This window comes from Quercus suber, unplaced genomic scaffold (assembly GCF_002906115.3).
Source record: "Quercus suber isolate HL8 unplaced genomic scaffold, Cork oak 2.0 scaffold_44, whole genome shotgun sequence".
Lineage (NCBI taxonomy): Eukaryota > Viridiplantae > Streptophyta > Magnoliopsida > Fagales > Fagaceae > Quercus > Quercus suber.
In genome coordinates, this window is record NW_027069509.1 from 28,121 (window position 1) to 56,056 (window position 27,936).

The 27,936-nt window shown below is 34.5% G+C and overlaps 4 protein-coding genes and 2 pseudogenes across 4 annotated transcripts; 3 read left to right on the forward strand and 3 right to left on the reverse strand.

Moving 5' to 3' along the window:
- The first annotated feature begins 546 nt into the window (after nucleotides 1–546).
- Nucleotides 547–2,380, forward strand: LOC136066709 (large ribosomal subunit protein bL28c-like). The gene is made up of 2 exons (XM_065771432.1): nucleotides 547–893; nucleotides 2,009–2,380. Exons 1-2 carry the CDS (start codon nucleotides 662–664, stop codon nucleotides 2,239–2,241), a joined length of 465 nt encoding a protein of 154 aa, XP_065627504.1. The 5' UTR covers nucleotides 547–661; the 3' UTR covers nucleotides 2,242–2,380.
- Nucleotides 2,381–3,276: 896 nt separating this feature from the next.
- Nucleotides 3,277–9,283, reverse strand: LOC136066720 (uncharacterized). Its single transcript, XM_065771471.1, has 7 exons — nucleotides 9,137–9,283; nucleotides 6,061–6,221; nucleotides 5,836–5,938; nucleotides 5,621–5,746; nucleotides 4,946–5,139; nucleotides 4,575–4,667; nucleotides 3,277–3,564 (listed from the first exon to the last, which is right to left on the reverse strand). The coding sequence occupies exons 1-6, from the start codon at nucleotides 9,281–9,283 to the stop codon at nucleotides 4,577–4,579; spliced, it is 822 nt and encodes a 273-aa protein (XP_065627543.1). The 3' UTR covers nucleotides 3,277–3,564; nucleotides 4,575–4,576.
- On the forward strand, nucleotides 8,923–11,832 carry LOC112003908 (pentatricopeptide repeat-containing protein At4g39530-like; annotated as a pseudogene).
- A 3,530-nt stretch (nucleotides 11,833–15,362) lies between these two features.
- Nucleotides 15,363–19,487, forward strand: LOC112003907 (putative pentatricopeptide repeat-containing protein At3g23330; annotated as a pseudogene).
- A 2,563-nt stretch (nucleotides 19,488–22,050) lies between these two features.
- Nucleotides 22,051–23,352, reverse strand: LOC112003909 (receptor-like protein 46). The gene has a single exon (XM_024036133.1). It carries the CDS (start codon nucleotides 23,350–23,352, stop codon nucleotides 22,051–22,053), a length of 1,302 nt encoding a protein of 433 aa, XP_023891901.1.
- Nucleotides 23,353–23,479: 127 nt separating this feature from the next.
- LOC112003910 (receptor-like protein 46) lies at nucleotides 23,480–24,394 on the reverse strand. Its single transcript, XM_024036134.1, has one exon. The coding sequence runs from the start codon at nucleotides 24,392–24,394 to the stop codon at nucleotides 23,480–23,482; it is 915 nt and encodes a 304-aa protein (XP_023891902.1).
- Nucleotides 24,395–27,936: the final 3,542 nt, after the last annotated feature.

A 27,936-nucleotide genomic window follows, 5' to 3' on the forward strand; every position in this document is an offset into this window, starting at 1 on the left:
CAATCAACTTACATTGTTGATTGAAATTCTAGAAGCTATAGAAAGCCCCTTTCTTATCACTCTATTTTCAAAGAGATCCTAGCAGTTAAACATGGGATTGAAAAATTCTAGTTCCATCTTCTTGAGAAAGGTAGGGCCTGGCTTTGTAAAGTGTCTTCTAGCGGATAAGGATTTGCCAAGGTACTAATGCTCAGGATAAGATTCTGAAAAGTAGAAGCCCTTTTTCCAAAATGTATCATGTACATTGCATGGTCTATACAATTGACTTGGTACACTTTTTTGGGGTGTTTTGAACATCCTCATATTAAATATATATTTAATTGAATTTAGATTCTAAACACTTCATTAAAATCTTGGCATATTATATATAGAGAGAAAAAAAAAATCATATTTTGTTAAATTTTTTGTGCATTATACAGATTATCATATTTTGTCAAATGTGTAGGTGCAATTTTCTTGTCCGGAACTTTGTGGTCAAAACCAATCCTGGGCCGGGCCTCACATGCCAGCTTGGGCAAAGTAGCTAGCAGTAAGTAGCAACCCCTCTGTGAATGTGAAAAAAGAAAAAGAAAAGAAAATAAGAGGCTCTATCTATCTGCCAAACTCGTTTAATTCGTTATCCATTCAAACTTAAGACGACACACAGTGAGAAAGTGAAGCAATGGCAGCATCGGCAGTGTGTTTTGGAAACGCTTCCACTTCCACTCTATGTTTCCGCAGAACAGGAGCACCAGTTTTCAGCCCGACATCTTCTTCACTGAGGACCAAGGTGTCGGTGTCGGAGTTAGGGTTCCTGAGCTCCCAATTGAGCGGAACCAAAATCTCAGACTACAACCTCTCTCACTCTATCACTGCTCCACCTTTCACACCTCCTCTTCAACCTATTGTTGCCCGTAAACTTCTCAACCTCTCAATATTTTCACATGTTTTTTGGAAGGATTAATCACTTGTGTACATATATGTTGTCAACCACGCCGCTGATGAATCATTCATTTTTGTATTCATAGCTAAATTATACATTTTTGTATTCATAGCTAAATTGTACATATATGTTGTCAACCACGCCGCTGATGTTTTATGTAACCCAAATTTCTTGTTTTTTTAGGAATGCATTGCCCACTAATAAAAAATTTCAAGGTTTTATATAATCTCTAGGTTGAATTAGCTTAGAATAGCTAAAGTGGGTATCCAGAGTTCTTCGAGACTACTTTTTTTTTTTTTTTAATTTGAATTTATTGCAATGTGCACGCAATTACGCGCAAACCACGTTGGTGGTCTAGGGAAGTGAAACCTAAAGCAAGTTGCTGTCTAATGTTTATGTGTACTAGGGGAAGGATAATCAAGTTGGAGTGAGCCTTTTCTTCATAAATTATGTGTAGGTACAGAAGTTAACAAAATCTGTATGCTTGAGCATAATAATGTATGGAAAAGCTTATCTTTTTGTGGAATTTAGAAAACCCTTTAGTGACATAAAATCATTGGTTTTCTTTCACTTACTACTTGTGCTAGTACCCTGCTTTGTATACGCAAGGCTTGCTAATAAAAATTGGAGTGAATAAGCCTCAATGAAGCTTGTACTACTAGTTTGACTTGGTTTTGCGATTACTAGTAAGCTTGTACTAGTAATCTTTACTTGTTGGATTGGATTTAGGGGGAGATTTTGAATAAGCCTAGTAAAAGTATGTATGAATTCATGCATAAGCTTATAATTTTATGGCTCAGTGGAATAAATTTGGGGTTGGGTTTGAGCGTTATGCTGAAGCAATTTATGTGAATTGGTGCTGTAATATGTGTTTATGGCTTGCATTGTAACAGTCGCTCACATATTTTATTTGATATATTTTTAAAATGTGAAAGATGTAGTATTTTTTGATAATTTATCCAAAGATGTAGGCGTATGTACTTATATGACTTCCTATGCTTCTAACAGTGATTAGTTTTTACCATTGATGAACATTTTAGTGCCCTTTTTTCAGAACTTATCTCCTAATTTGGTTTATTTTTTCAGGTAGGATCTGTCCCTTCACTGGGAAGAAGGCGAACAGGGCCAATAAAGTTTCCTTCTCAAACCATAAGACAAAGAAGTTGCAGTTTGTGAACCTGCAGTACAAAAGGGTTTGGTGGGAAGCTGGTAAACGTTATGTCAAGCTACGGTTATCAACCAAGGCATTGAAGACCATAGAGAAGAACGGTCTGGATGCTGTTGCTAAGAAGGCGGGAATAGATCTTCGCAAGGAGTAATATGTGGCCCTTATTAATAGACTTGGTCTGTGTTTTCATAAGCTTGTTTAGTTACTTCATTTTTGTAATAATTTTTTAATATAAATTGCATCACTTTTTTGTTGATCTTCTTTTTAAATGAATAGATCTATTCTCACAAGCCTAAAAGTTTTATATGTTTCTTTGTTGCAAGCAATCATGGGACCGTGGATCCATGATTTTATATTGCTTTGAGATCTTTGAATATGATATCATATCATTGGCCATGTGTCCTGGTTTTCCCGTCATTGTTGATGCCAAACCAAGATGGCGCAGAATGGAAATTTTAGAAGCTTTGCAGAATAACAATTGCATTGCACCCTTTAATTTCAGGAGGAATTGTTGTGTTCTGGATGACATTCTTTATGGCTTTCCTCAGTAAATAACAAGAAGACATTGCAGGACGAGCTTTCTCTCTCTTGTTGGAAGAGTTGGTTCCAACTGTTAAAATATTGGAGGTAACGATCATAGGCACGTATCCCCAACTCCCTCAGGAACTGACTGACCCCAGCCCATTTTACAAATTCTTCTTCAATTCTACTACTCCCTTATATGTCATGTTTAATTCTCTATTAACTATTCACCTAATCAGCCGTCAAAATTAAGGGAAATGGTCAAACTCAAGGTTGAGAGATTGCCTTTTAATGTTTGTTGCCAATGACAAAGATCATTGAAAAAAAAATCGCTGCATTCTCTCTGAAGTAGTAATTGGTATCTCTCTACCCGTTAGCAAGGTGAAAGTCATGTACAGCATAAGAGGGAAGGGATTTGAATGGGAGAAGACTGCTTATTGTATAGCCCACTAATAGTTTGATTAAAGATAAGAACAAGTAACTACTAATGCATGTGTTGAAAGGCCAGAACTATTCATAACTACAAGTTCACACTGAAATGAAGTAAGAGAAACAGGGTTAATATTTCATAGAAAAGCAATTAATTACTTCTATTTTAAATGCCATCTCCTTCTCTTGTGGAGTAAGATTGAGGGTGAGACCATGGATTCAAGACCCATAGGTGTGTGCATAACTTTTGTAATCTTTTATTAAAAAAAAAAATTTGAAAAGCAATTGTACTATTACATAAATGACTGAAAATCTCTAGAAAACTTGAATGTATTTGTTACAAATGAATTTGGTCATTAGTTCATGCAGTTTTATCTATGCTTTTAACCTGTAGTTCTTCCCCACTAACAAGGGGCTTCTCTTTGCCCATGAAATTTGGACCTAAAATAAACTTATCATGAATCATAATGGTAGTCAAATTCCTGTTAATTTTCTGTCCGCTAATTAGTATCACCTCCTTGATCTGCACCAGACACAAACAATCAACATATATCAAAATATGACTAACAATAAAAGATTATGTTAAACTAAAAGTTTTTATGTCACTCAACACACCCAAATTAGATCTGTTTGTGAATACTGCCTGAGGATCACAAGCCCCTACTCGCGGCTTTATAAAAAATTGTTAAGCCATACCCCTAGCAATATTGGAGCATGCATAGTGGCGAATTTCTGATGAATCTAGTATACTATCGCTTGTATTCTTAATTAAATACATTAATGGACTACAAGAAATATATATTGGATTGCTACTAATCTTGGCATATTAATTTGAGAATTCAGGTACATGGCATGCAGTGAAGTTTCATAAGAGAAGTATCCTGTGTACAGTTTGTTTTCCATCTTTTTGAGGAATATACATTTTATGGTTGGTGTCTGTAGTATAATCCCATTGAGGTCTGTTGATATCTAGAGTTTTGCAAAGGAAATAAATGGTTAGAATTAATTGACGCTAATACCAAGCTTGCGATCTTTACTGGCATTGACATTAGGTGTATCTCTCATGCACTGACTCAGTAGTCAGTACTGGTATAGCTAAGTCTTGATATACACTTATCAAGTTTGTAAACTATGAGGTTCAACGAATACAGATAAGCAGAAAAGAGCTGCTTTTGGCTTTCCAGTTCTTTAGAAGCGATAATGCCCCCTATCAAATCCAGATTAAATAACACTAGGACTGAAAATTGTGATTACAATCATGAACAGTTTATTATAAGGTACTGGTTTTCACCGTAGACTAACTAAATCACTAAAATCTTAAAGATCTAACTTCTAAGAATACTTGTAATATGTAAATCATTTAGCAAACCGTGGGAAAGTTTTGGTACTTGATATTTGGATTCTTGCTCACAATCATCAAATCTAGATTACAAGAAGAGAGTATTTGATGCAGACTACAACACATAAATAATATATGCAGACTGACATAACCAAAATCTCTTCCAAAATGGTTGAGGCTTCAAGAAAACTTACTTTTAGGAAGCAGGTTTCTGTTGTATAACCACATCATCAGAAGAGTAATAATCAGCAATAAGCCTATACATATATGATGGATAATACCCTCCTCTGCAAAAGAAATTAAGCATAATAAGGCCATTAATGAATACATTTCATACATAGGATGTATCATAGATATTAGAAATAATTTAATAGGATGAGCCTTTTTTTTTAATCATATTTATGAATGGAAAAAGAAGTTAGTTATAGATATATTTGATAATTTCAGAACATGAGTTCTACAGAAAGAAAATTTTCTTTGGTAAGTTAGAAAATAACATTTAGAACAAGAAGGAAATAGGTGTTTGAAATTTTCTCAATATTAGCAGTATGGAAAACAGTCTTACATGTCAGTAATGAAAAGACTAACAAGCTCTGGGGGAACATAATCAAATGCAGGATTGACAACATGAAGTTGAGGAGCACCAGTGCCAATTCTATAATCCATACAATCTGAAAATTCCTCGAAAAGCAATACTTCAGATGGGGATCTCATCTCATTCAGCGAGACTTCTGGGTTGTTTGGATACAATGGACACAACTGTCATAAACAAGGCAGCATTACAGAAATCATAATCAGCAAAGCTTTTTTGTAGAAAACAAAACAATGTACCTTTTGGTATCAATAATTCAAAATATTCCACATCCTATACAAAAATGCTGCATGTGATATTTAGTCCATATCAAAATTTGAATGGGACTTGATACCATATAGTCAGAACAAAAGTTTAAGAAGTTTTGACATAAGTCGACTTGAGCTCTTTAGTGCCAATTGAACACAACACAGCCCAGGTGTTCCTATGAATTCTTGAAACAAGTTGTTGCAACATGATTTGAAATGAAAAGGTAAAAACTGATACTTATATTTAAGGAGGAATTTTATGGATTATGAAAAAATCAGACTATGACTAAAGAAGTAAGATGGAAATTGTAATTTTGTAATACAGAATATTAAGCAATAAGATGTCCGTGTGAGACACATTCTTTCAATAAATGAACAGCGTTTTATCATATCATCGTACCTTGTGAGTACCGGTAACAACAACAAATGGAACGGCATGCTTTCGTGCAGCAAGTGCAACCATATTCAACCCAACAGGTCCGATGACCCCGCCATTGGCCATCACAGCATGAACTCCAACTATTACCTTTTATGACAATTTTTAGTAAAACAATTAAAATGCTTTCCAATAACAGCCATAACGGAATAGAAAAAGCTTCCAGAGTCAATAATTACCATATTCACTCTGGAAATCATGGCAAAAACAGCAGAATCAGTAATCACTGTGGTTTGTAAACCTCTGGCAGCCAACTCTTTTGCAAGAAGATGCCCTTGGTACCTAATCAATGACCAATTTGCAACAAATCATTTCAAAAAGAGTAAAATAAATCGGTCTTAAGCTAAAAAGGGACTAATACAATTGCTTTCTTGTGGTAAAGATAGATAGTGTCTAGTACGAACTTTGGAGCGCCCTCTGCAACAAATAACCCAAATGATCTATTTTTCTCCTTTGCAGCACATAGGAATTCTTTCACTGTTCTTGAACGACCGAAAGTTAATATCACCTCACTGTAATAATCACAAGGCAAAGAATATTTCAATTGAATGAAAAAACTAAAACGCTATAGCCTAAAAACAACAAATACTTGCAACATACATGAAAGATTATCAAATGACTAAACAATTTTAACAAAGAGAGCCATACATGAAAACCAATTAGAGAGACTAAAAATCAAGCAAAGCTCCACTTCAACTAGAAAGATTTCTAGAAATAGAAAAACTACAACTAGCTTTTCAATCTACTCTAGTCAGAAAGCTGAAAGAGGGTATTCTGAAAACAATGAAATATATAGTTTCATTGATGCAGATCATATTGTGATAGATTTGTTGGAGTTTTCTATTTATGGATTGACTAGCTCTCTAAAGAATGAACTTGCCAATGATGATATGGGCACATAAACTTTCCAACCATGGTTGATGCAATTTGAAATTTTAGTGCCACTACATTATCCATATAAAATGCTATCTCCTAAAACTTGGGGATGCATTGTACCACCCAGATTCAAGGGACAGACTTTAAAATGACATGATAGGATATAATTCACGGAATAGAAGAGATCAATCAACAGTCTTAGTGAAGGCTTCCTTCTTAAAGAGGATTCATGAACACCCAACTAGCAAGGTTGCCTAGTTTTGTGCTTTTGTACAAATCCTGTAAACATCCAGACAAAACCTGTTCAGGCATGTAAAAATAGGACAAGCTGCTATCTCATTTGGCCCCTAGAGGGGGCTGGAAATTACTTTTAGCTTATGATTGATGTGCCTCTTTGATATTTTACTTTCCCCCATCATTCCTTCTTGCATATCAATAGCTTCTCTCAAGAGTTTTAGAGAAAAATTATTGGTAGATCGACTCATTGCGGCTATTTATCTAATAAATAAGTACATTGCAGAAATAGTTTTGATGTTAGACATCCATAATATTTTCTGTTCTCGTATAAATAATGTCCAAAGATCTAGGAATAAGGAGATCCATAGCCTAGCCAAGTCTGCTCTGACATCTTATATAAGTTATAGCTCAGTTTTTATTTTATGTGTTGTGCGCGTATTGGGTGAATTAAACCTGTTTACACAAGGTTAAAGAAGAGAGAGAGAAGATAATATGACACAAGGAATTTACGTGGTTCGGCAATATGCCTACGTCCACGGGAGGCGACAGAATAATTTTCACTATAGTTTGGAGATTACAACAATGACTTGTACGCACTCTCACACAAACCCAACCCCAAATACACCCTTGATTCTCTCACAAATGAATAGAGAACACCCTTTTGTATTTAGGCAAAATTGCAAGACCCAACTTCCTAGCTTTGGTGCACACACACAGAAGAAGTTATTTGCTATCTCCCTAGCTCACCCTTGCATACTTTCATTTGCTCCGCACATATTGTATTTATAGCCAAGGTTTAGCCGAAATCTCCACCTCTAGAGCACACTAGAGACTTCTATTGTTAAGGAAGTCAACAATGGTGGCTAAGCAATTCATGAAACATCCAATGCATGAATGTTGTCTTTCTTCAAGCAAGCTTTCATACAATGAATTGTATATCTTTGACTTTGCTAATCAAGTCATACTTTTCGGCTAGCTTGTATCTCCTTGCCTTTTCTAGATAATTCATGAATGCAAGACTTCTATCAACCAAGAAGTCAATAATTTCGGCTATGGAATCTTCTTGCAACTTCTTGCAACTTCTTGATAGTTTGATGCTTAATTGTTAAGCCACCAATCTTGACAATTCAAGCCACATTATTTGACAATTCAAGCCATTCTAACAGAACTCCTATGTCTTTGTAGATGACTACAGAAGGTGCTCAAAATTCTGGAAATAATTAGCTCTAGCTTGCATAGAAGAGCCAGTCTCTATAATTAAAAGTGATGCTTTTGTTTCCTTGAAAAAGAGACATTGGGTTTTTTTTTTTTTTTTTTTTTCTCCTAATAGAAATCCAATCCAATTTTCTTGGTATAGACAAATAGTGTCCCATGAATAGAACCTTTTTAGAGTTGCTATTATACCAAGGATTTTGCTTTGTTAAGCCTTAGTAATATCAAAAGAGAGAAGAAATACGTAATTTTCTCAATGTATGTGGTATTTAAAAATTCAACCCCAAAAAAAAAAATTTCTAAAATTTTGGGTCAGTTATGGATACTCTAGGTTGGTTATATATATTTTCTTTTTCACATTAACATAGCATTTCAATCTATTTCAGTTCATCTCGGTTCACTTTGACATACATTGGTCCATTTGGTCTATTTTAGCCTTTTCGGTCCGCTTCAGTCCAATTTCGGTCCATTTTGAACTAATTGTACTTTAAATTGATTCTTTTTGAGGTCAAATTTTTTTCTTCTTCTTCTTAATTTTTGGATTGAAAAATATGAAATTTTATTCTATTTGGTCAAAACGCTTTAATTTTGAGCTAAAAAATACAAACAAAATAAGTATAAGAAATTAGAGATATGGGCCTCAAAAAGTAATAATAATGATAAACATTCAAAAGATGACTTTAAAATTCTAGTTTCAAACTTTCAATAATAAAAGTATTAAACTTATAAGATAACTTCCTTTCTTTTTTTTCTTTTTTTTTGGAGGAACTATAATAATTTAAAATGTAAAACGTTTCATGGGTTTTATGAAATGAAGAGTGTATTTTTTATATATAATATAATATTATTGGAAATGTTCAAATTAGTGACCGAGGTGTGGGTGTCTATATATATATATATATATATATCACTATGATAATGAGATAATCTAATCTGAAAATTTTCAAAGGTGCTAAAATGAAAACAATATAAACTCTAAGGGTGAAAAGTGCAATTTCGTCTTAGGTTCCTTATCATCTGCTTTTTTATAAGGCGCTTCCCCCGCCAAATATTGTGAAGGACCCAGCTTCATTGGAAGTACCTGTGAGTGCAACTCTTCTAAGCCTCAAAAACCAAAACCATTCAAGCGAGCGTTGGAATTCAATCATAAAGCACCACACTAAGCTCAAAGATGAGCATGCAATCCTCACTACTTATACCCAAATGGCATTTCTCGGTATAGCTCCTGATAATGCCACTTTGCCTCTTGTTCTCAAGGCGTTTGCGAGGTTGAGCGCCGTCGAGAGTGGCAAGAACATACATTCTAGCATTCTGGGTACGAGTTTGATCGGGGATATTCGAGTTGGGACGGCTCTGGTTGACTTCTAGTGTAAATGCGGGTTGATTGAAGAAGCGCGAAAGGTGTTTGATGAAATGCGTGTGAGAGATGTGGTTTCGTGGAATGCATTGATTTCGGGGTATGTGGGGTGTTTTTATCATGAGGAGGCGGTTTTTGGTTTAGGGAGATGGAAAGGGAGGGTTTTAAGGCTAATTTGCGCACTGTGGCGGCATTGCTTTTGGCTTGCGAGGATGGTTTGGAAATTAGACTAGGGAAGGAGATACATGGGTATTGTTTGAGGAATGGATTGTTTGATTTGGATCCCCATGTGGGTACTGCTTTGATTGGGTTTTATTTGAAATTTGATGTGAGAATTTCTCGTCTTGTGTTTGATTTGATGATTGTGAGGAGCATTGGGAGCTGGAATGCAATGATTAATGGTTATGTTGATGTTGGGAATTACTTGGAAGCTTTAAATCTTTTTATGTCAATGCTTGAGAATGGGGTTCATTTTGATTCTGTTTTACAATGTTGGTTGTTATCCAAGCCTGTGCGGAATTTGAGTTCTCCAATTGGGTATGCAAATCCATCAAATGGCTATCAAGTTGAAATATGTTGGTGATTTGTTCATTGTAAATGCATTGCTTAATATGTACAGTGAAAATGGTAGCCTAGCGTCATCCTGTGCATTGTTTGATACCATCCCTACATGTGATCTTGCTTTGTGGAATTCTATGATATCTGCATATATTGACTTTGGCTGTTATGAGGAAGCCCTAAGTTTGTTTATTAGTATGAAAAACGAAGGCATCAAGGAAGATGAAAGAACTATTTCTATCATGCTGTCCACATGTGCCAAGTTTGCTGATGGCTTGAGAAAGGGTAAAAGTTTACATGCTCATCCAATCAAGTGCAGGATGAAGGTGGATGTTTCTCTGGGAAATGCATTGCTAAGCATGTATGCAGAGCTAAATTGTGTTGAAGCTGTACAAAAGGTTTTTGCTGAGTTGAGAAGTTTAAATGTAATATCGTGGAACACTATGATCTTGGCATTGGCTAATAGCAAAATGAGGAGTGAAGCATGGCAACTCTTTGGGGTCATGCAAAAGTCAGAATTCAAACCCAACACATACACAATAATATCTATTCTTGCCACTTGTGAAGATGAAACTTGTCTTAATGTTGGGCGATCAATTCATGGCTTTGTGGTAAAACATGGTATTGAAGTAAACTTATCTTTGAACACCATACTTACAGATATGTACATGAACTGCGGTGATGAAGCATCAGCTAGGACTTTATTTGAGTCCTGTACAAATAGAGATTTGATCTCATGGAATTCTATTATTGCCAACTATATCAATGACAACCAAGTCCATGAAGCTTTGTTATTATTTAATCGCATGATTTCTGAAGTGGAGCCAAACCCTGTGATGATTATAAATGTTCTCTCATTGTGTACAGACCTTGCAAATCTTCCTCAAGGCCAATGCTTGCATGCTTATGTAATTAGAAGGCATTCCTATCTCGGTTTCAATCTGTCTCTTGCAAACGCTTTTATAACAATGTATGCAAGATGCGGTAGCATGCAAAATGCTAAAAAGATCTTTGACACTTTGCCTAGGAGAAATATTATCTCGTGGAATACCATGATTACTGGCTATCGTGTGCACGGTCGGGGATATGATGCTATACTTGCCTTCTTACAAATGTTAGAAGAAGGTTACCAACCAAATGGAGTAACTTTTTTATCTGTTATGTCTGCCTGCAGCCATTCAGGTTTGCTAGAGAAGGGATTGAAGCTTTTTCAATCCATGATTCAGGATTTTAATATAACACCTGAGCTTGCTCACTATGGTTGTGTGGTTGATCTGCTTGGTCGTGGAGGACGTTTAGATGAAGCTAGAGAGTCTATCAAATCAATGCCGATCAAACCAGATGCATCAGTTTGGAGAGCTTTGCTCAGTGCCTGTCGAGTTAATTACAACACAAAGCTAGCTGAAAACATTTTTGAAAAACTTGTTGAATTAGAACCTATGAATCCAGGGAATTATGTATTGCTATCTAACATCTATGCTGCGGCAGGACATTGGTTGGAAGTTAGACAAATAAGAACATGGCTCAAAGAGAAGGGTTTAAATAAGCCTCCCGGAATTAGTTGGATTGTTGTTAGAAGTCAGGTCCACTATTTTACTGCTGGAGACATGTCACACCTTCAATCAGACAAAATTTATGCAAATTTAAATTCTTTGTTGTCCACAATCAAAGAAAATGGATATGTTCCTGATCTTAGTTGGATTTCACATGATGAAGGTGAATATGGTTGAAAGCTGGAGGCAGTTCAGCCATAGTGAGAAGCTTGGTTTTGCATTTGGACTGATCAGTTTGAGGGTTCTGCCCCATATTATGATTACTAACACCTCAAGACTTTTTTTTGATTGCCACAAATTGAGTGAATGTGGAGTATGATTTTAGCTATGAAGATACCGTATCTTATAAGATAGCCTTTTCTTTCCAGACCATTTCCTTTTTAATCCAGATTGTTTTTTTAATTCTCTTTTCTTTTAATTTATTTGCAACTAATCTTTCTTTGACCAGCCAGTCAACAAAGTTGTTATCCTCTAGAAAGCTTAAACATAAATAATGATTTTTTTTTTAATAAAAATAAAACCGGGTGAACATTCAAGAGTCATTTTCCGAAACACCAGGCCAAATTTTGTCCAAAACAACGGTCCACACGCAAAAAACAATGTCCGCTTTTCACACTACCCTCTCGACGCGAAACACTCTAAAAGGAATGAAACACTCTAGGCACTATGATTTTGGCTTGTGATCTGATCTCATTCCACTGAGAAGTGTTTGACAAACCAAGAATGCTACAGTAGTTATAGATGAGACCACAACTTTTGTCATAATTTATCTATGTAAAGAATTGTGAGTGGTGGATTTGTGGACTCATATGGATCTACCACTTTTATTTCACTACTCATAACTCGCCACGAGAGCAAATTGTTACAAAAGTTGTGGCAAAAATTGTAATCTTAGCATTTTTCTTGCGATTGACTAATGATCTTGAGTGATCGTAATACATATACAACTATACAAGTCCTCAACCCGTTAAGCAGGTCACTAAATTTGATTAAATGTCACAAACCTGATTAGTTGTAGGGCTGAATTATATGTCATTCATCATTAACTCATTGTTGGGTTTCTTTGTTCTTTGTTGGACTTGGAACTGGAGTGTGACAAGGGATAGAAAGAGCGAAGACCTTATGCACTACTACTAATCAGGTTTGTGACAAATTACGTAAAGGAAAAGTGGTTAGAAGAAGTTTCTTGATAAGATTGTCACATTTTAAAAGACAAAAAAAAGATATGTATATTTAAAACATGAAAGTAGATGGAAGAGTATTGTTGACCATGGTCTTACAGTGCAAATTACGTAAAGGAAAAGTGATTAGTAGATGTTCTTGATAAGATTGATACATTTTAAAAGACAAAAAGAAGATATGTATATTTAGAACATGAAAGTAGATGGAAGAGTATTGTTGCCCTTCAACGTGGTTTGGCCGGAAGGATAAAGAAATGGGGGGTAGAAAATGATGAGGAGTGAATCACAAACAAATAGAGAACACCCTTTTGTATTTAGGCAAAATTGCAAGACCCAACTTCCTAGCTCTGGTGCACACACACAGAAGAAGTTATTTGCTATCTCCCTAGCTCACCCTTGCATGCTATCATTTGCTCCACACATATTGTATTTATAGCCAAGGTTTAGCCGAAATCTCCACCTCTAGAGCACACTAGAGACTTCTATTGTTAAGGAAGTCAACAATGGTGGCTAAGCAATTTATGAAACATCCAATGCATGAATGTTGTCTTTCTTCAAGCAAGCTTTCATACAATGAATTGTATATCTTTGACTTTGCTAATCAAGTCATACTTTTCGGCTAGCTTGTATCTCCTTGCCTTTTCTAGATAATTCATGAATGCAAGACTTCTATCAACCAAGAAGTCAATAATTTCGGCTATGGAATCTTCTTGCAACTTCTTGCAACTTCTTGATAGTTTGATGCTTAATTGTTAAGCCACCAATCTTGACAATTCAAGCCACATTATTTGACAATTCAAGCCATTCTAACAGAACTCCTATGTCTTTGTAGATGACTACAGAAGGTGCTCAAAATTCTGGAAATAATTAGCTCTAGCTTGCATAGAAGAGCCAGTCTCTATAATTAAAAGTGATGCTTTTGTTTCCTTGAAAAAGAGACATTGGGTTTTTTTTTTTTTTTTTTTTTCTCCTAATAGAAATCCAATCCAATTTTCTTGGTATAGACAAATAGTGTCCCATGAATAGAACCTTTTTATAGTTGCTATTATACCAAGGATTTTGCTTTGTTAAGCCTTAGTAATATCAAAAGAGAGAAGAAATACGTAATTTTCTCAATGTATGTGGTATTTAAAAATTCAACCCCAAAAAAAAAAAAAAATCTAAAATTTTGGGTCAGTTATGGATACTCTAGGTTGGTTATATATATTTTCTTTTTCACATTAACATAGCATTTCAATCTATTTCAGGTCATCTCGGTTCACTTTGACATACATTGGTCCATTTGGTCTATTTTAGTCTTTTCGGTCCGCTTCAGTCCAATTTCGGTCCATTTTGAACTAATTGTACTTTAAATTGATTCTTTTTGAGGTCAAATTTTTTTCTTCTTCTTTTTAATTTTTGGATTGAAAAATATGAAATTTTATTCTATTTGGGCAAAACGCTTTAATTTTGAGGTAAAAAATACAAACAAAATAAGTATTAGAAATTAGAGATATGGGGCTTAAAAAGTAATAATAATGATAAACATTCACAATATGACTTTAAAATTCTAGTTTCAAACTTTCAATAATAAAAGTATTAAACTTATATGATAACTTCCTTTCTTTTTTTTCTTTTTTTTTGGAGGAACTATAATTGTGGGGGGTAAAGACTGAGAGCCACTTAACGGGCCTGGAGTACCGGGTTAAGAAGTATCGTACTTCCGAAGAGATATAGTTGGGTAGGAACGGCCCATTTGAAGGCAAGAAGCCCAGAAGTAGAGGGGGAATACTGTCCGGAGAGACCACCACGTGTCCGAAGACGTCTCACTCCTTGGCCACAAATAGTCTTGATCAAACAAACGTGAGGAAGATCCACACAATCTTCCCAGCGATCCCAATGATAATGATAAGTTCTAGGTAGGTCTGGGGATGATCAGAACAATAAGATACCTAAAGGAAAAGCTGCCACCACCGTATTTAATGCGCTGCAACAGCTTTTCTGGCCGCATTTATGTGGAGAAGACCCCTGAACAGTGCAATCTTAGCTACCGCCACTCACTAAGAACTGAAGCAGACACCTGACATGACGTGCACTTGAGTGGATACGCAGATGAAGAACAGGTGGACGGTGGAGATGATGGGAGAGAATGCTATATAAAGAAGAAGGGTCCCTAACAAAAGGGGGAGAAAAGAGAGAGGGAGAGAAAAGTTTGATTATAGCTCTGAATGTTGTAATCACTGTTCACTCAATAAAACACATCTTCGGACATTCATTCATGGAGTTGTTTGAGCGTTATTTCATGTTATCCTCACCGCAAGTAATCTAGCCCACCACTGTTTACTTCATAATCAGCCCAGCTCTTTTGCCCACTTTCTACAAATTCATTATTCTAGGTTTGTTGGGCCTTTAACCCATATCCTTTGGGCCTGGGCTACAAAAACTGACCCTACAATAATAATTTAAAATATAAAACGTTTCATGGGTTTTATGAAATGAAGAGTGTATTTTTTATATATAATATAATATTATTGGAAATGTTCAAATTAGTGACCGAGGTGTGGGTGTCTATATATATATATATATATATCACTATGATAATGAGATAATCTAATCTGAAAATTTTCAAAGGTGCCAAAATGAAAACAATATAAACTCTAAGGGTGAAAAGTGCAATTTCGTCTTAGGTTCCTTATCATCTGCTTTTTTATAAGGCGCTTCCCCCGCCAAATATTGTGAAGGACCCAGCTTCAATGGAAGTACCTGTGAGTGCAACTCTTCTAAGCCTCAAAAACCAAAACCATTCAAGCGAACGTTGGAATTCAATCATAAAGCACCACACTAAGCTCAAAGATGACCATGCAATCCTCACTACTTATACCCAAATGGCATTTCTCCGTATAGCTCCTGATAATGCCACTTTGCCTCTTGTTCTCAAGGCGTGTGCGAGGTTGAGCGCCGTCGAGAGTGGCAAGAACATACATTCTAGCATTCTGGGTACGAGTTTGATCGGGGATATTCGAGTTGGGACGGCTCTGGTTGACTTCTATTGTAAATGCGGGTTGATTGAAGAAGCGCGAAAGGTGTTGATGAAATGCGTGTGAGAGATGTGGTTTCGTGGAATGCATTGATTTCGGGGTATGTGGGGTGTTTTTATCATGAGGAGGCGGTTTTTTGGTTTAGGGAGATGGAAAGGGAGGGTTTTAAGGCTAATTTGCACACTGTGGCGGCGTTGCTTTTGGCTTGCGGGGATGGTTTGGAAATTAGACTAGGGAAGGAGATACATGGGTATTGTTTGGGGAATGGATTGTTTGATTTGGATCCCCATGTGGGTACTGCTTTGATTGGGTTTTATTTGAAATTTGATGTGAGAATTTCTCGTCTTGTGTTTGATTTGATGATTGTGAGGAGCATAGGGAGCTGGAATGCAATGATTAATGGTTATGTTGATGTTGGGAATTACTTGGAAGCTTTAAATCTTTTTATGTCAATGCTTGAGAATGGGGTTCATTTTGATTCTGTTTTACAATGTTGGTTGTTATCCAAGCCTGTGCGGAATTTGAGTCTCTCCAATTGGGTATGCAAATCCATCAAATGGCTATCAAGTTGAAATATGTTGGTGATTTGTTCATTGTAAATGCATTACTTAATATGTACAGTGAAAATGGTAGCCTAGCGTCATCCTGTGTGTTGTTTGATACCATCCGTACATGTGATGTTGCTTTGTGGAATTCTATGATATCTGCATATATTGACTTTGGCTGTTACGAGGAAGCCCTAAGTTTGTTTATTAGTATGAAAAACAAAGGCCTCAAGGAAGATGAAAGAACTATTTCTATCATGCTGTTCACATGTGCCAAGTTTGCTGATGGCTTGAGAAAGGGTAAAAGTTTACATGCTCATGCAATCAAATGCAGGATGAAGATGGATGTTTCTCTGGGAAATGCATTGCTAAGCATGTATGCAGAACTAAATTGTGTTGAAGCTGTACAAAAGGTTTTTGCTGGTTGAGAAGTTTAAATGTAATATCGTGGAACACTATGATCTTGGCATTGGCTCATAGCAAAATGAGGAGTGAAGCATGGCAACTCTTTGGGGTCATGTGAAAGTCAGAATTCAAACCCAACTCATACACAATAATATCTATTCTTGCCACTTGTGAAGATGAAACTTGTCTTAATGTTGGGCGATCAATTCATGGCTTTGTGGTAAAACATGGTATTGAAGTAAACTTATCTTTGAACACCATACTTACAGATATGTACATGAACTGCGGTGATGAAGCATCAGCTAGGACTTTATTTGAGTCCTGTACAAATAGAGATTTGATCTCATGGAATTCTATTATTGCTAACTATATCAATGACAACCAAGTCCATGAAGCTTTGTTATTATTTAATCGCATGATTTCTGAAGTGGAGCCAAACCCTGTGACGATTATAAGTGTTCTCTCATTGTGTACAGACCTTGCAAATCTTCCTCAAGGCCAATGCTTGCATGCTTATGTAATTAGAAGGCATTCCTATCTCGGTTTCAATCTGTCTCTTGCAAACGCTTTTATAACAACTAGTCGAAGACCCGCGCGTTGCGCGTGATAATTATTTTTATGGTGGTTTTATTATTATTATTTTTACAATTTAAACTAATCTAATAATGAGTAATGCATTTCGTAATTATATTTTTATTTATTATAGGAACAATCATATATGTAACATAGGAACAATCTAAAACACCAAAAAAATGTAAACTAAAAAAAAATTAATAAAACTTAACAATGATTAATTGAACCAATATTAGGATAATATTTTGTTTTTGATAATCTATTAAGGTTATTTTCTTTGTAGAAATTATAATTTCGGCTACTCAAAACATATTATCAAATAAACAATTATTGTATATATACAAATTTTAACTTTTGCAATTTGTCACATATCCAATTATTTTCGTTTGGCTAACCTTTGCTTTTCTTTAAATGAATGGCATTATAGAGTACTTCTAATACAACTATTAAAAGTACTTTGTCCACCACAAAGGATTAGAAAATAAACAAAAATTAGTAAAGTCTCATAGTTTAACATCCTAATTGAGAACTATAAAAAATCGTACTATGTAACAAAATAAATACCAAATTATTCAAATCATGCTATGTAATAGAATAATATTATATTTTTATACGCTATATTTAATTCTTTAGATCGCAATAGGATAACATTTAACAATAAAAGAGAATAAAAAATAAAATAAACAACAACAACAATTTAAAAAACAAAACTAAATTGCATTAACCCAAAATAGAGTTTTAAAGAATATAAAAAATTATCAACCTAAAGTAGAGATGCAATAAAAAATAAAAAAAATCCACCAAAAAATTTAGAGAGAGAGAGAGAGAGAGAGAGAGAGAGAGTACCTTTTTTTTTGTGAGGAAAAACTACGCATAGAATAGAAGAGATAGTGACAAATTTATAGTAAGAGGGTGTGAATAAGAAGAGGCAAAAATAAAGGAAGATGAAGGGAAAAAGGAAGAATGATATTAATGTAGAGGGTAGTGGGGAGATGAAAAGGTAAGGGAGGGAGAAAGATTGAAGAAGTAGTGGGGAGATGAAATGGTAAGGAAGAGAGAAAGGTTGGAGAAATGTGAATATTAAAAAAAAATGTTAAAAACAATTATAGGAAAATTGGAAAAAAAAAAAAAAAAAAAACCTAAAGCTTGAAAGGTTTCAACGTTTTTTTATTTATTTATTTATTTAATTTTATTTTTTCCTTTAAGCTGAAAAAGCTCACACAAAATCCTGAAGCTGAATTGAAAAGGTTTTGGGTTAGACTTGATAATGGAACTAAATAAATAAGAGGTGTGCTAGATTAATTATACAGATTTATTATATGGTGATAGTGGAAGTAAATAAATAAGTAGTGGGTTAGATTTATTATAGAGTGACAGTGGAAGTAAATAAATAAACAGTGGATTGTATTTATAAGACTGAAAATTGTAAAAAAAATTTTAAAATTGTAGGAAAAATTATATATATTTTTTAAAAATGACGTGGCAGCTGATGTGGCGCAACATGAAAGCAGCAACATTAAACACTACGCTTCAGCTTTTAGTAATATATAGATGTATGCAAGATGCGGTAGCATGCAAAATGCTAAAAAGATCTTTGACACTTTGCCTAGGAGAAATATTATCTCGTGGAATACCATGATTACTGGCTATCGTGTGCATGGTCGGGGATATGATGCTATACTTGCCTTCTTACAAATGTTAGAAGAAGGTTACCAACCAAATGGAGTAACTTTTTTATCTGTTATGTCTGCCTGCAGCCATTCAGGTTTGCTAGAGAAGGGATTGGAGCTTTTTCAATCCATGATTCAGGATTTTAATATAACACCTGAGCTTGCTCACTATGGTTGTGTGGTTGATCTGCTTGGTCGTGGAGGACGTTTAGATGAAGCTAGAGAGTTTATCAAATCAATGCCGATCAAACCAGATGCATCAGTTTGGAGAGCTTTGCTCAGCGCCTGTCGAGTTAATTACAACACAAAGCTAGCTGAAAACATTTTTGAAAAACTTGCTGAATTAGAACCTATGAATCCAGGGAATTATGTATTGCTATCTAACATCTATGCTGCGGCAGGACATTGGTTGGAAGTTAGACAAATAAGAACATATATGGCTTAAAGAGAAGGGTTTAAATAAGCCTCCAGGAATTAGTTGGATTGTTGTTAGAAGTCAGGTCCACTATTTTACTGCTGGAGACATGTCACACCTTCAATCAGACAAAATTTATGCAAATTTAAATTCTTTGTTGTCCACAATCAAAGAAAATGGATATGTTCCTGATCTTTGTTGGATTTCACATGATGAAGGTGAATATGGTTGAAAGCTGGAGGCAGTTCAGCTATAGTGAGAAGCTTGGTTTTGCATTTGGACTGATCAGTTTGAGGGTTCTGCCCCATATTATGATTAATTACTAACACCTCAAGACTTTTTTTTGATTGCCACGAATTGAGTGAATGTAGAGTTTGATACTGTTGGGAACTTAGAACATAGAACACTTTCATTTGTTAAGGGTCCCTGATCATGCAAGGAATATCATTGGAACTTGATATTCAATGAACAAGTTTCTGATAAAGGAATCTGATATCTACTGAGAAGCTGTTAAGTAAAAGGTAATCTTGCAAGACTTTTAAGTTCTTATGAGCTTGGATTGATGTTTGAGCGTCAACTTGGGACGTGGAGGAGTGACTAGCCAGAGTCCCTGACTAGATACTATATGAACACTGGTAGTGGTAGACATATGGAATTGTATAGTTGTGTATTTATGATGGTAGTGTATGAAAATCTTGCCTTGATTTTTTTTTTTTTTTTTTTTTTTTCTGATTCGCACATATATTTTCTGTAATCTTTATGTAACCTCTTTTCTTTGAAATTTGTCTATCCACGGACTAATAAAAGACTTAAATGTTACATCAAAACGACCTCATTGGTTCCAACTCTCAAATATTCATTCGTTTTACATATATAATTGTCTAGTAATAACAGCCACATAAGTATCAATTACCTTTATACATTGGATATTAATATTAACTAGCAAATGTTCAGCGCGAGGCACGTGTAGTATTTTGAAAATTTTAATAAAAAATTATTTAAGCTATGTTATAATATTTTGGGAATTAATTTCTACTATATTACACATTAGTGAATATAGAAGAATGTAAATTGTTAAAGACTAAAATATTTTGCAATATGAATGTATTTCTTAAGTGAAATGAAACACATGCACAAAGAAGAGGGAATGAGATTCTAACAAAAAAATTTTAAGTATTAATTGCATATGTTGTATTATGTTTTTCTCCTTTTGGTTTGATTTTATTTCTATTGTTGTTAAAGTAACTAAACTCGAGCAAGAATACCATAATCCTAATCAATTGTTTCTCGTACAAATTTTAGAAAAAATAACTATAAAAATCATTCTACATAATTAATAAGTGGAAATAAATGCATTTAGTTCATTAAACCCTTTCTAAAAACAAAACACCGATTTAGGCAATTACAATTTTGATTAAAATTAAAGCTAGTGTAGCTTTTAACAATCTTAAATAACTTAATATAATTTTCATTGGATATTTATTTTAACATATTCACTGTTAAATTACATTATCCAAAATTTGAAGACAATTAGAGATAAATAGATAGATATATCATCTTTAACATGCTTAAATTTCAAGTTTTTAGAATTATGCATAAAAGTTGAATTTATAGATTGAATAGTAAATAACATCTTATTGATATGAAATTTGGTATGTGAATTAACAAAACAGAAAACATGTAACCTGACAAAATAAAACCACCTAATCAATTTGATTGGAATTATGTTTTGAAAATTATATATAAGCTTGCCTCTTTATGTTCTTTATACTTGCAAAAACTTAAGATTATAATAGATCAATGGTTTTTTTTTTTTTTTGCAAAATAATTAAATATTAAGTTTTTTAATTTTAAATTAAAAAAGAAGAGTTGATTGATTTGGTAGTAAATAACATTTGATCAATATAAAATTTGGCATGTGTGTTAAGCATAATAAAGTGTGCAATCCAACAGTATTTTTTTTTTTATACAGATAATACGATTTTGAATATATTTATATATATATATATATAGAGAGAGAGAGAGAGAGAGAGAGAGAGTAATTAATAACATAAATGCTAAACTTTGATGAGGTTGAGGCCAAAAAAAAAAAAAAAAGGTAAAATACTATTTTGGTTCCTAAACTTTATCAAAAGTTTGTTTTTTTGTACCTAAACTTTAAAAAATTCTTTTTCATCCCTAAACTTTGTAAAGAGTTTTTTCAATAGTTTAGAGACAAAAAAATGGATGAAAATAGAACTTTTTTTTTTTTCAATAGTTTAGAGATGAAAACCAAACTTTTGGTAAAGTTTGAAGACATAAATAAAATATCTTCAATAGTTTAAGGGAAAAAAAATAAACTTCTTAAAATTTAGGGATGAAAAACAAACTTTTAATAAAGTTTAGAGACCAAAATAATATTTTACTCTAAAAAGAATCACATAAAAAATGTTACATTACAGAATCTCAAACCTTTTAAACTAAATTTCTTGCTTTTTTTTTCTCAAAAAAAAAAAAAAAAAACAGAAATTCTTGCTTTTATATGTGCAAAATTGCAAACAAACAAAAAAAATAAAAAACCTCAACTTAATAAAAACGCGTCAACACAAAGACAATAAGAAATAAGCTTCACTGACTACTAAATTACAACAGAAACATCGCCCTTACAATCCAAAACAGTAGACTCCTAGTCCTAAGCAAGTTACTTATGAATTACTACTAGTCAACATTATTTGCTTGACTAAAGTCTTGCAATGCTGGGATATTTGACCATAGATTGCATGCATAACCTGTAAGAAACTTGAAATTTACACCATTTACCTTCTTTGTTGACAACGGTAATTGAAATATTTTGCAAGGACAAAATACTCAGTATGATAAAAGATTCCTACTGCTATAAAGAAGCCAAGTGCATAACCAATTCCCACTCCTTCCCACGAGAGCCATGTTTCCTTACTTTCAACTCTTGGTGGTTTTGTTGGTGACGTGTCTTCTGGACATGGCACCCGAATTTGCATTCCACACAACCCACTATTGTTGGCATAAAAGTTTGGATCATTCATTATATCCATTTGGTTACCCACCGGAATCTTACCTATGAGCTTGTTGTTATTGACATCCAAAATAGTCAATTGTTGTAACTTTGATAATGATTGTGGAATTGAGCCCGATAAATTGTTGTGTGATAAGCCCAAACTCTCTAGATTTTTTAAATCTCCAAGACTTTTGGGTATACTCCCATAAAGGTTGTTAAATGAGACGTTGAGAAGCTTTAGAGCCTTCAAACTTCCCAATGAAGCTGGAATTTCACCAGAAAGTTGATTACTTGACAAGTCTAACAAAGAATAGAGCTTGAGGTTTTTGAATGATAGACCTTGTTTTGACTTCTTCCAATTTAAAATCAAATCCTGAATCTTTAAATCACCCAATCCAAAAGAAATAACAAACGAAAGTACATGGGGTATTTCGATCATACTAGTAAGCTTTCCAAAATTTAGAGGGATTTCTCCAACAAGATGGTTGCTTGAGAGATCAAGAATTTGGAGGCTAGGAAGATTGGAAATACAATCAGGGACTGAACCTTGGATGGAGTTGTTTCGTAAATTTAGGATTTTAAGGGTGGAAATTTGGCAAATAAAATCTGGTAGTTTACCGGTGATTTTGTTGTCATGTATGTCTAGGAATTGAAGTGAGATCATACTTGTAAGGCTTCTAGACAAGCTACCAGAAAACTTATTTTTGCCTAATACAAGAACACCAGTATTTATAAGAGAGTCAGTTTGAACTTCACCTGAGAATTCGTTAGAAGACAAATCAATGATTTCAGGGCATTTGTGCCAAAAAGCTAGAAAAAAGTTGCCAGAAAATCTGTTGTTTGACAAGTCCAATACAGTGAGGTAATCCATGTTGTTGATGGATTCAGGAACCTTTCCTGAAAAATTGTTTCCATCCAACATGAGATCCATGATTGAAGTCGCATTACCAAAGTTGTTTGGCAGTTCTCCATAAAAATTGTTCGGAGACAGAGTAAGAATCCTTAAGTTTGGATTGTCAAAGAGACCAGGTGGGAGAGAACCTGTGAAATTGTTATTTGATAGAATGATACATGGCACTTTCATTTTAACAAGCCATTGTGGGAGCATTCCTTCTAACTTGTTGTCACTCAAGTCCAAAAAGTCGTCTTAAGCATAGAAATCCAGAGTGGAATTCTTCTTGCAAGACCACAAGACTTCATAGACAAGTCGATTAACGTAGACTTTGAACAATCTTTGCTTTAGTATTCCAAATGAGATTATTTCCTCCAAGGAAAAGACTCACCAACCTCGTTATATTGAACAACCAGAATGGAATTTCCCCAATGAACAAGTTGTTTTCCAAGTCAAGTACTTCCAACTTCGGCAATTTCCATATGGATGACAGGATTGTGCCTGTGAGCACATTGTTTCTAAATATCAAAATGATCATGTTAGATAGATTGCCAATATCGATAGGAATTTCCATGGACAATGAATTGGAACTCAAGTCCAATGTTTCCAATCTCTTCAAGTTCAAAATTGAAGATGGAATTTTACCAAAGAAATTGTTGTGTTGAAGAGACAATCCCTGCAACTCTGTTTTGTTCCCTATCTCGTTAGGGATATTTCCACTGAATGAATTATAACTTACATCAAGATTTTGGAGATACCTCAAGTTAAAAATTTGAGAGGGAATGGAGCCGCTGAAGTCATTGCAACTCAAATCAAGATTAATTAATTTGGTCAGATTGGCAATGCCGTCGCCAGGCAATTCCCCCTGTATTCCACATAGGGACAAATCAAGTTTCTCCAAGCTTCTAATGTGAAAGAGTGGTGTCAAGATGGTGGAAGCCAAAACTGCGGGCTCAAGACTCACGTTGTCCCCCAGATTTAGAGCAATCACATTCCTTGAACCAAATTGATAATCACAATATACCCTGTACCAGTCACAACAATCTGGACTAGAATTCCATGATTCAAACAAAAGAAGCACGTCTTCTTTGGCTGATGGAAAAGAAGAAGTAGCATTGATGAGAGAGACTTTAAAGTGGAGAAGGGCTTCTTTTTGATGTTGAGGACAAGAGAAAGAAGTGGTGAAGACAATGAGAAGTACAAGTAGTAGTAGCGGTAGGCTGAGTTTTGCCATTCTTTTTTTTTCGACAATTGAGTTTTGCCATTCCTGTGTTTCTTTCTTCTGGACTTGGAATTGGATGCTCATAAATGATTAGCTTGGCCAGGAGCGGGCTATATAGCTTAGCTGTGCCTGTGGGATAAAAATGGTACCGGTAATTAAGGCCTAAGTCAAGTCAACAGCTAGGCTGGAAGCGAAAATTATATGTTGTACCCGGCATATATGCCGGGTCTCTCACACATAGGCGGGCCCCACAGTGTGTGGGACCCGCCAGTCAGTGAGTGACCCGGCATATATGCCGGGTACACCATATACCTGCTCGGCTGGAAGGCACTATAATTTTGGCTTGTGATGTGATCTCTTTCCACTGAGAAGCGTGTTTAACAAACCAAAAATACTATACCAAATATTAGAATCACAACTTATTCATGAAAAGAGTTGTAAATAGTGAATTTTTAGACTTATATGGATTCACTATTTTTATTTCACCACTCATGACTTGCCCACATAATACTGATAATCATGGCCTAAGTCAAGTCAAGTTAAAAATTAGGCTAAAAGGCACTATGATTTTGGTTTGTGATGTGATCTCTTTCCACTGAGAAGCATGTTTGACAAACAAAAAATATTATACCAATTATGAATGTAAAAAATATTATACCAATTATGAATGTTAGGACCATAATTTTTACCACAATTTATTCACGTGGAGAGTTATCAGTGGTAAATTTGTGAACTCATATAAACTCACCACTTTTATTTCACCACTCATAACTTGCCACATGGACAAGTTGTAACAAAAGTTATAGCAAAAGTTGTAATCCTAGCATTTTCCTCGCGATTGACTAATGATCTCAAGTGCTCTTGACACGTATACTACTATACAAGTCCCCAACCCATTAAGCAAGTCACTGCATTTGATTAAAAGTAGCAAACCTGATTAGTTGTNGGGGGGGGGGAATTATAATCAAAATAGTATTATTAACATAAAAAAAATTTAAAAAAAAAAAAAAGAAAAAGAAATAGGGTAACCTAGATTTGAAGATTAAACAGGCCATATGTATTATTTGAAAAGTGTACTATTGATTTTTGTAAGTTTTCTTAATCAAATACATTTCTAATGTATAGAACTGTCATGCTTCTAATGTATTATTGAAAACTTTCATTCGGCTTTATTAGGATTTAGGAACACATCAACACGCAAGCAGGTCTTCTGTCTTAATAGGCAAAACAAAATTTTCATTTCAACTGATTATATAATAAATATGATTTAGTACTATTATGTTGAAAATTAAGTAACACTACATATTCTGTAATCTTACACTTGAGCATTCATTTGACAGCCTCTTCTTGTTGTTTGAACTAAACTTTCAGCCCTTTTAATATAAAAGGAAATGTAGCACTTGCAGTTAAATCTTCAACATTGAACTGAATTTTGTACCTGTAAAGGATTAATTAGCTATCTCTAAAAGGGTTAATACCAACATCCCTCTTCAAGCTGTGGCGGGGGCCATCCTCCGGTTAATTCAGCTCGCAAAGTCTCTCAATTAGGAAAACATCATGATTGAAAGTGATTCAAAATTGAGTATTGAAACCATTCAGAAGATAGTTGCAGAAACTCCTTAGAGAATTTCAAGCAACATAGCATAAGCCTTAGCCCTCTCTGTTTCTTTCTCTTCTTATTCTTTTAATTGGGGACTTATAGAGAGGTAAACAGATCTCCTCATGTTTTAGCAGGCTGGTCTGTTAAAGAATAGGTCATGGGGCTGTTTTGATTTAGTTGCTGGGCCTCAAGCCTTTCTTGATATGTATTTTGAGGATCTTAATTTGATCTGTTCCTAGTAAGCTTTTGTTGCTTGCTTCAATAAAATCTTTCATGATTATCAAAAAAGATTATTTCAATTATTGTGAAGCAAATTCATGTCACCAAGTTATTGATATTATGAAGATAGATTACTAAGTTTGAGGGTAGTGTTAATGAACACGTTAAGGAATTGCCTTATGTTAGATTTTTGACTAGCTTTATAAGATACGAAATCAATTGAGCTAACTTTTTGAGTTTCATTTATTACTTCAGCATTATTTTTATCCACTTTCACTAATTCATGCTAAATTTTTATTCATTTTTATTAACTAGACTCCACAATAACTCATCTTTAAAACGCAATTTACTGTACCCGTTAACATTTTTCCATATTATAAAATATTAACATCACTACTTTTGAGAGAGGGAAGAAAAAAAGTGTCCAATTTCTGTGTGTTTGGTAAAATGCCACTATTTGTATGAAAAGGACCACTTCTAAGAATTGAATCTGTACATTTAAGCTCGACTGCCTGACATTTTCCCCCCTAATTATAAATCCACCAAACATCTCTCTCTCTCTCTCTGCTTCCATTCTTTAATTTTTTTTCACAACTTTCTTGGCTATATTTTTGTCTCACATTTGTGATTTGTCCATATTTCGTCTTAAGCATATTGCATACATAAGAATTTGGTATCTTTTTTCATGGCTACTTGGAAGTGCTCATATCTTATGAGCTTTGTTGCATGCTTTTCCTTATAATAACAGGCACGCTAATAACTACTCTTTTCATTGTAAACAGTGTGGGCAATTATATTGGTTGTCAGCTCTGAATAACATTAGCAAGATGTGTCATTTTGTTTTGAGGGACAAGAATATTCATGGAATCAACATTTGCTTTTTTCTTCTTGAAGATGACATCTTAATATATATGATCAAATCAATGCCGATCAAACCAGATGCATCAGTTTGGAGAGCTTTGCTCAGTGCTTGTCGAGTTAATTACAATACAAAACTAGCTGAAAACATTTTTGAAAAAGTTGTTGAATTAGAACCTATGAATCCAGGGAATTATGTTTTGCTATCTAACATCTATGCTGCGGCAGGACATTGGTTGGAAGTGAGACAAATAAGAACATGGATCAAAGAGATGGGTTTAAATAAGCCTCCAGGAATTAGTTGGATTGTTGTTAGAAGTCAGGTACACTATTTTACTGCTGGAGACATGTCACACCTTCAATCAGACAAAATTTATGCAAATTTAAATTCTTTGTTGTCCACAATCAAAGAAAATGGATATGTTCCTGATCTTAGTTGGATTTCACATGATGAAGGTGAATATGGTTGAAAGCTGGAGGCAGTTCAGCCATAGTGAGAAGCTTGGTTTTGCATTTGGACTGATCAGTTTGACGGTTCTGCCCCATATTATGATTACTAACACCTCAAGACTTTTTTTTGATTGCCACAAATTGAGTGAATGTGGAGTATGATTTTAGCTATGAAGATACCATATCTTATAAGATAGCCTTTTCTTTCCAGACCATTTCCTTTTTAATCCAGATTGTTTTTTTATTCTCTTTTCTTTTAATTTATTTGCAACTAATCTTTCTTTGACCAGCCAGTCAACAAAGTTGTTATCCTCTAGAAAGCTTAAACATAAATAATGATTTTTTTTTTAATAAAAATAAAACCGGGTGAACATTCAAGAGTCATTTTCCGAAACACCAGGCCAAATTTTGTCCAAAACAACGGTCC

What these genes read in the sequence shown, in the direction of transcription:
- LOC136066709 (XM_065771432.1), top strand. Translation starts at nt 662, where the DNA reads ATGGCAGCATCGGCAGTGTGTTTTGGAAACGCTTCCACTTCCACTCTA. An exon ending in TCTTCAACCTATTGTTGCCC is followed by an intron (nt 894 to 2,008) that starts GTAAACTTCTCA and finishes TTATTTTTTCAG; the next exon opens with GTAGGATCTGTCCCTTCACT.
- LOC136066720 (XM_065771471.1), bottom strand. Translation starts at nt 9,283, where the DNA reads ATGTATGTTCTTGCCACTCTCGACGGCGCTCAACCTCGCAAACGCCTT. An exon ending in TCATCTTTGAGCTTAGTGTG is followed by an intron (nt 6,222 to 9,136) that starts GTGCTTTATGAT and finishes TTTAGGCTATAG; the next exon opens with CGTTTTAGTTTTTTCATTCA. An exon ending in AGTCTTTTCATTACTGACAT is followed by an intron (nt 4,668 to 4,945) that starts GTAAGACTGTTT and finishes TTTCTTTTGCAG; the next exon opens with AGGAGGGTATTATCCATCAT.
- LOC112003909 (XM_024036133.1), bottom strand. Translation starts at nt 23,352, where the DNA reads ATGAAAGTGCCATGTATCATTCTATCAAATAACAATTTCACAGGTTCT.
- LOC112003910 (XM_024036134.1), bottom strand. Translation starts at nt 24,394, where the DNA reads ATGGCAAAACTCAGCCTACCGCTACTACTACTTGTACTTCTCATTGTC.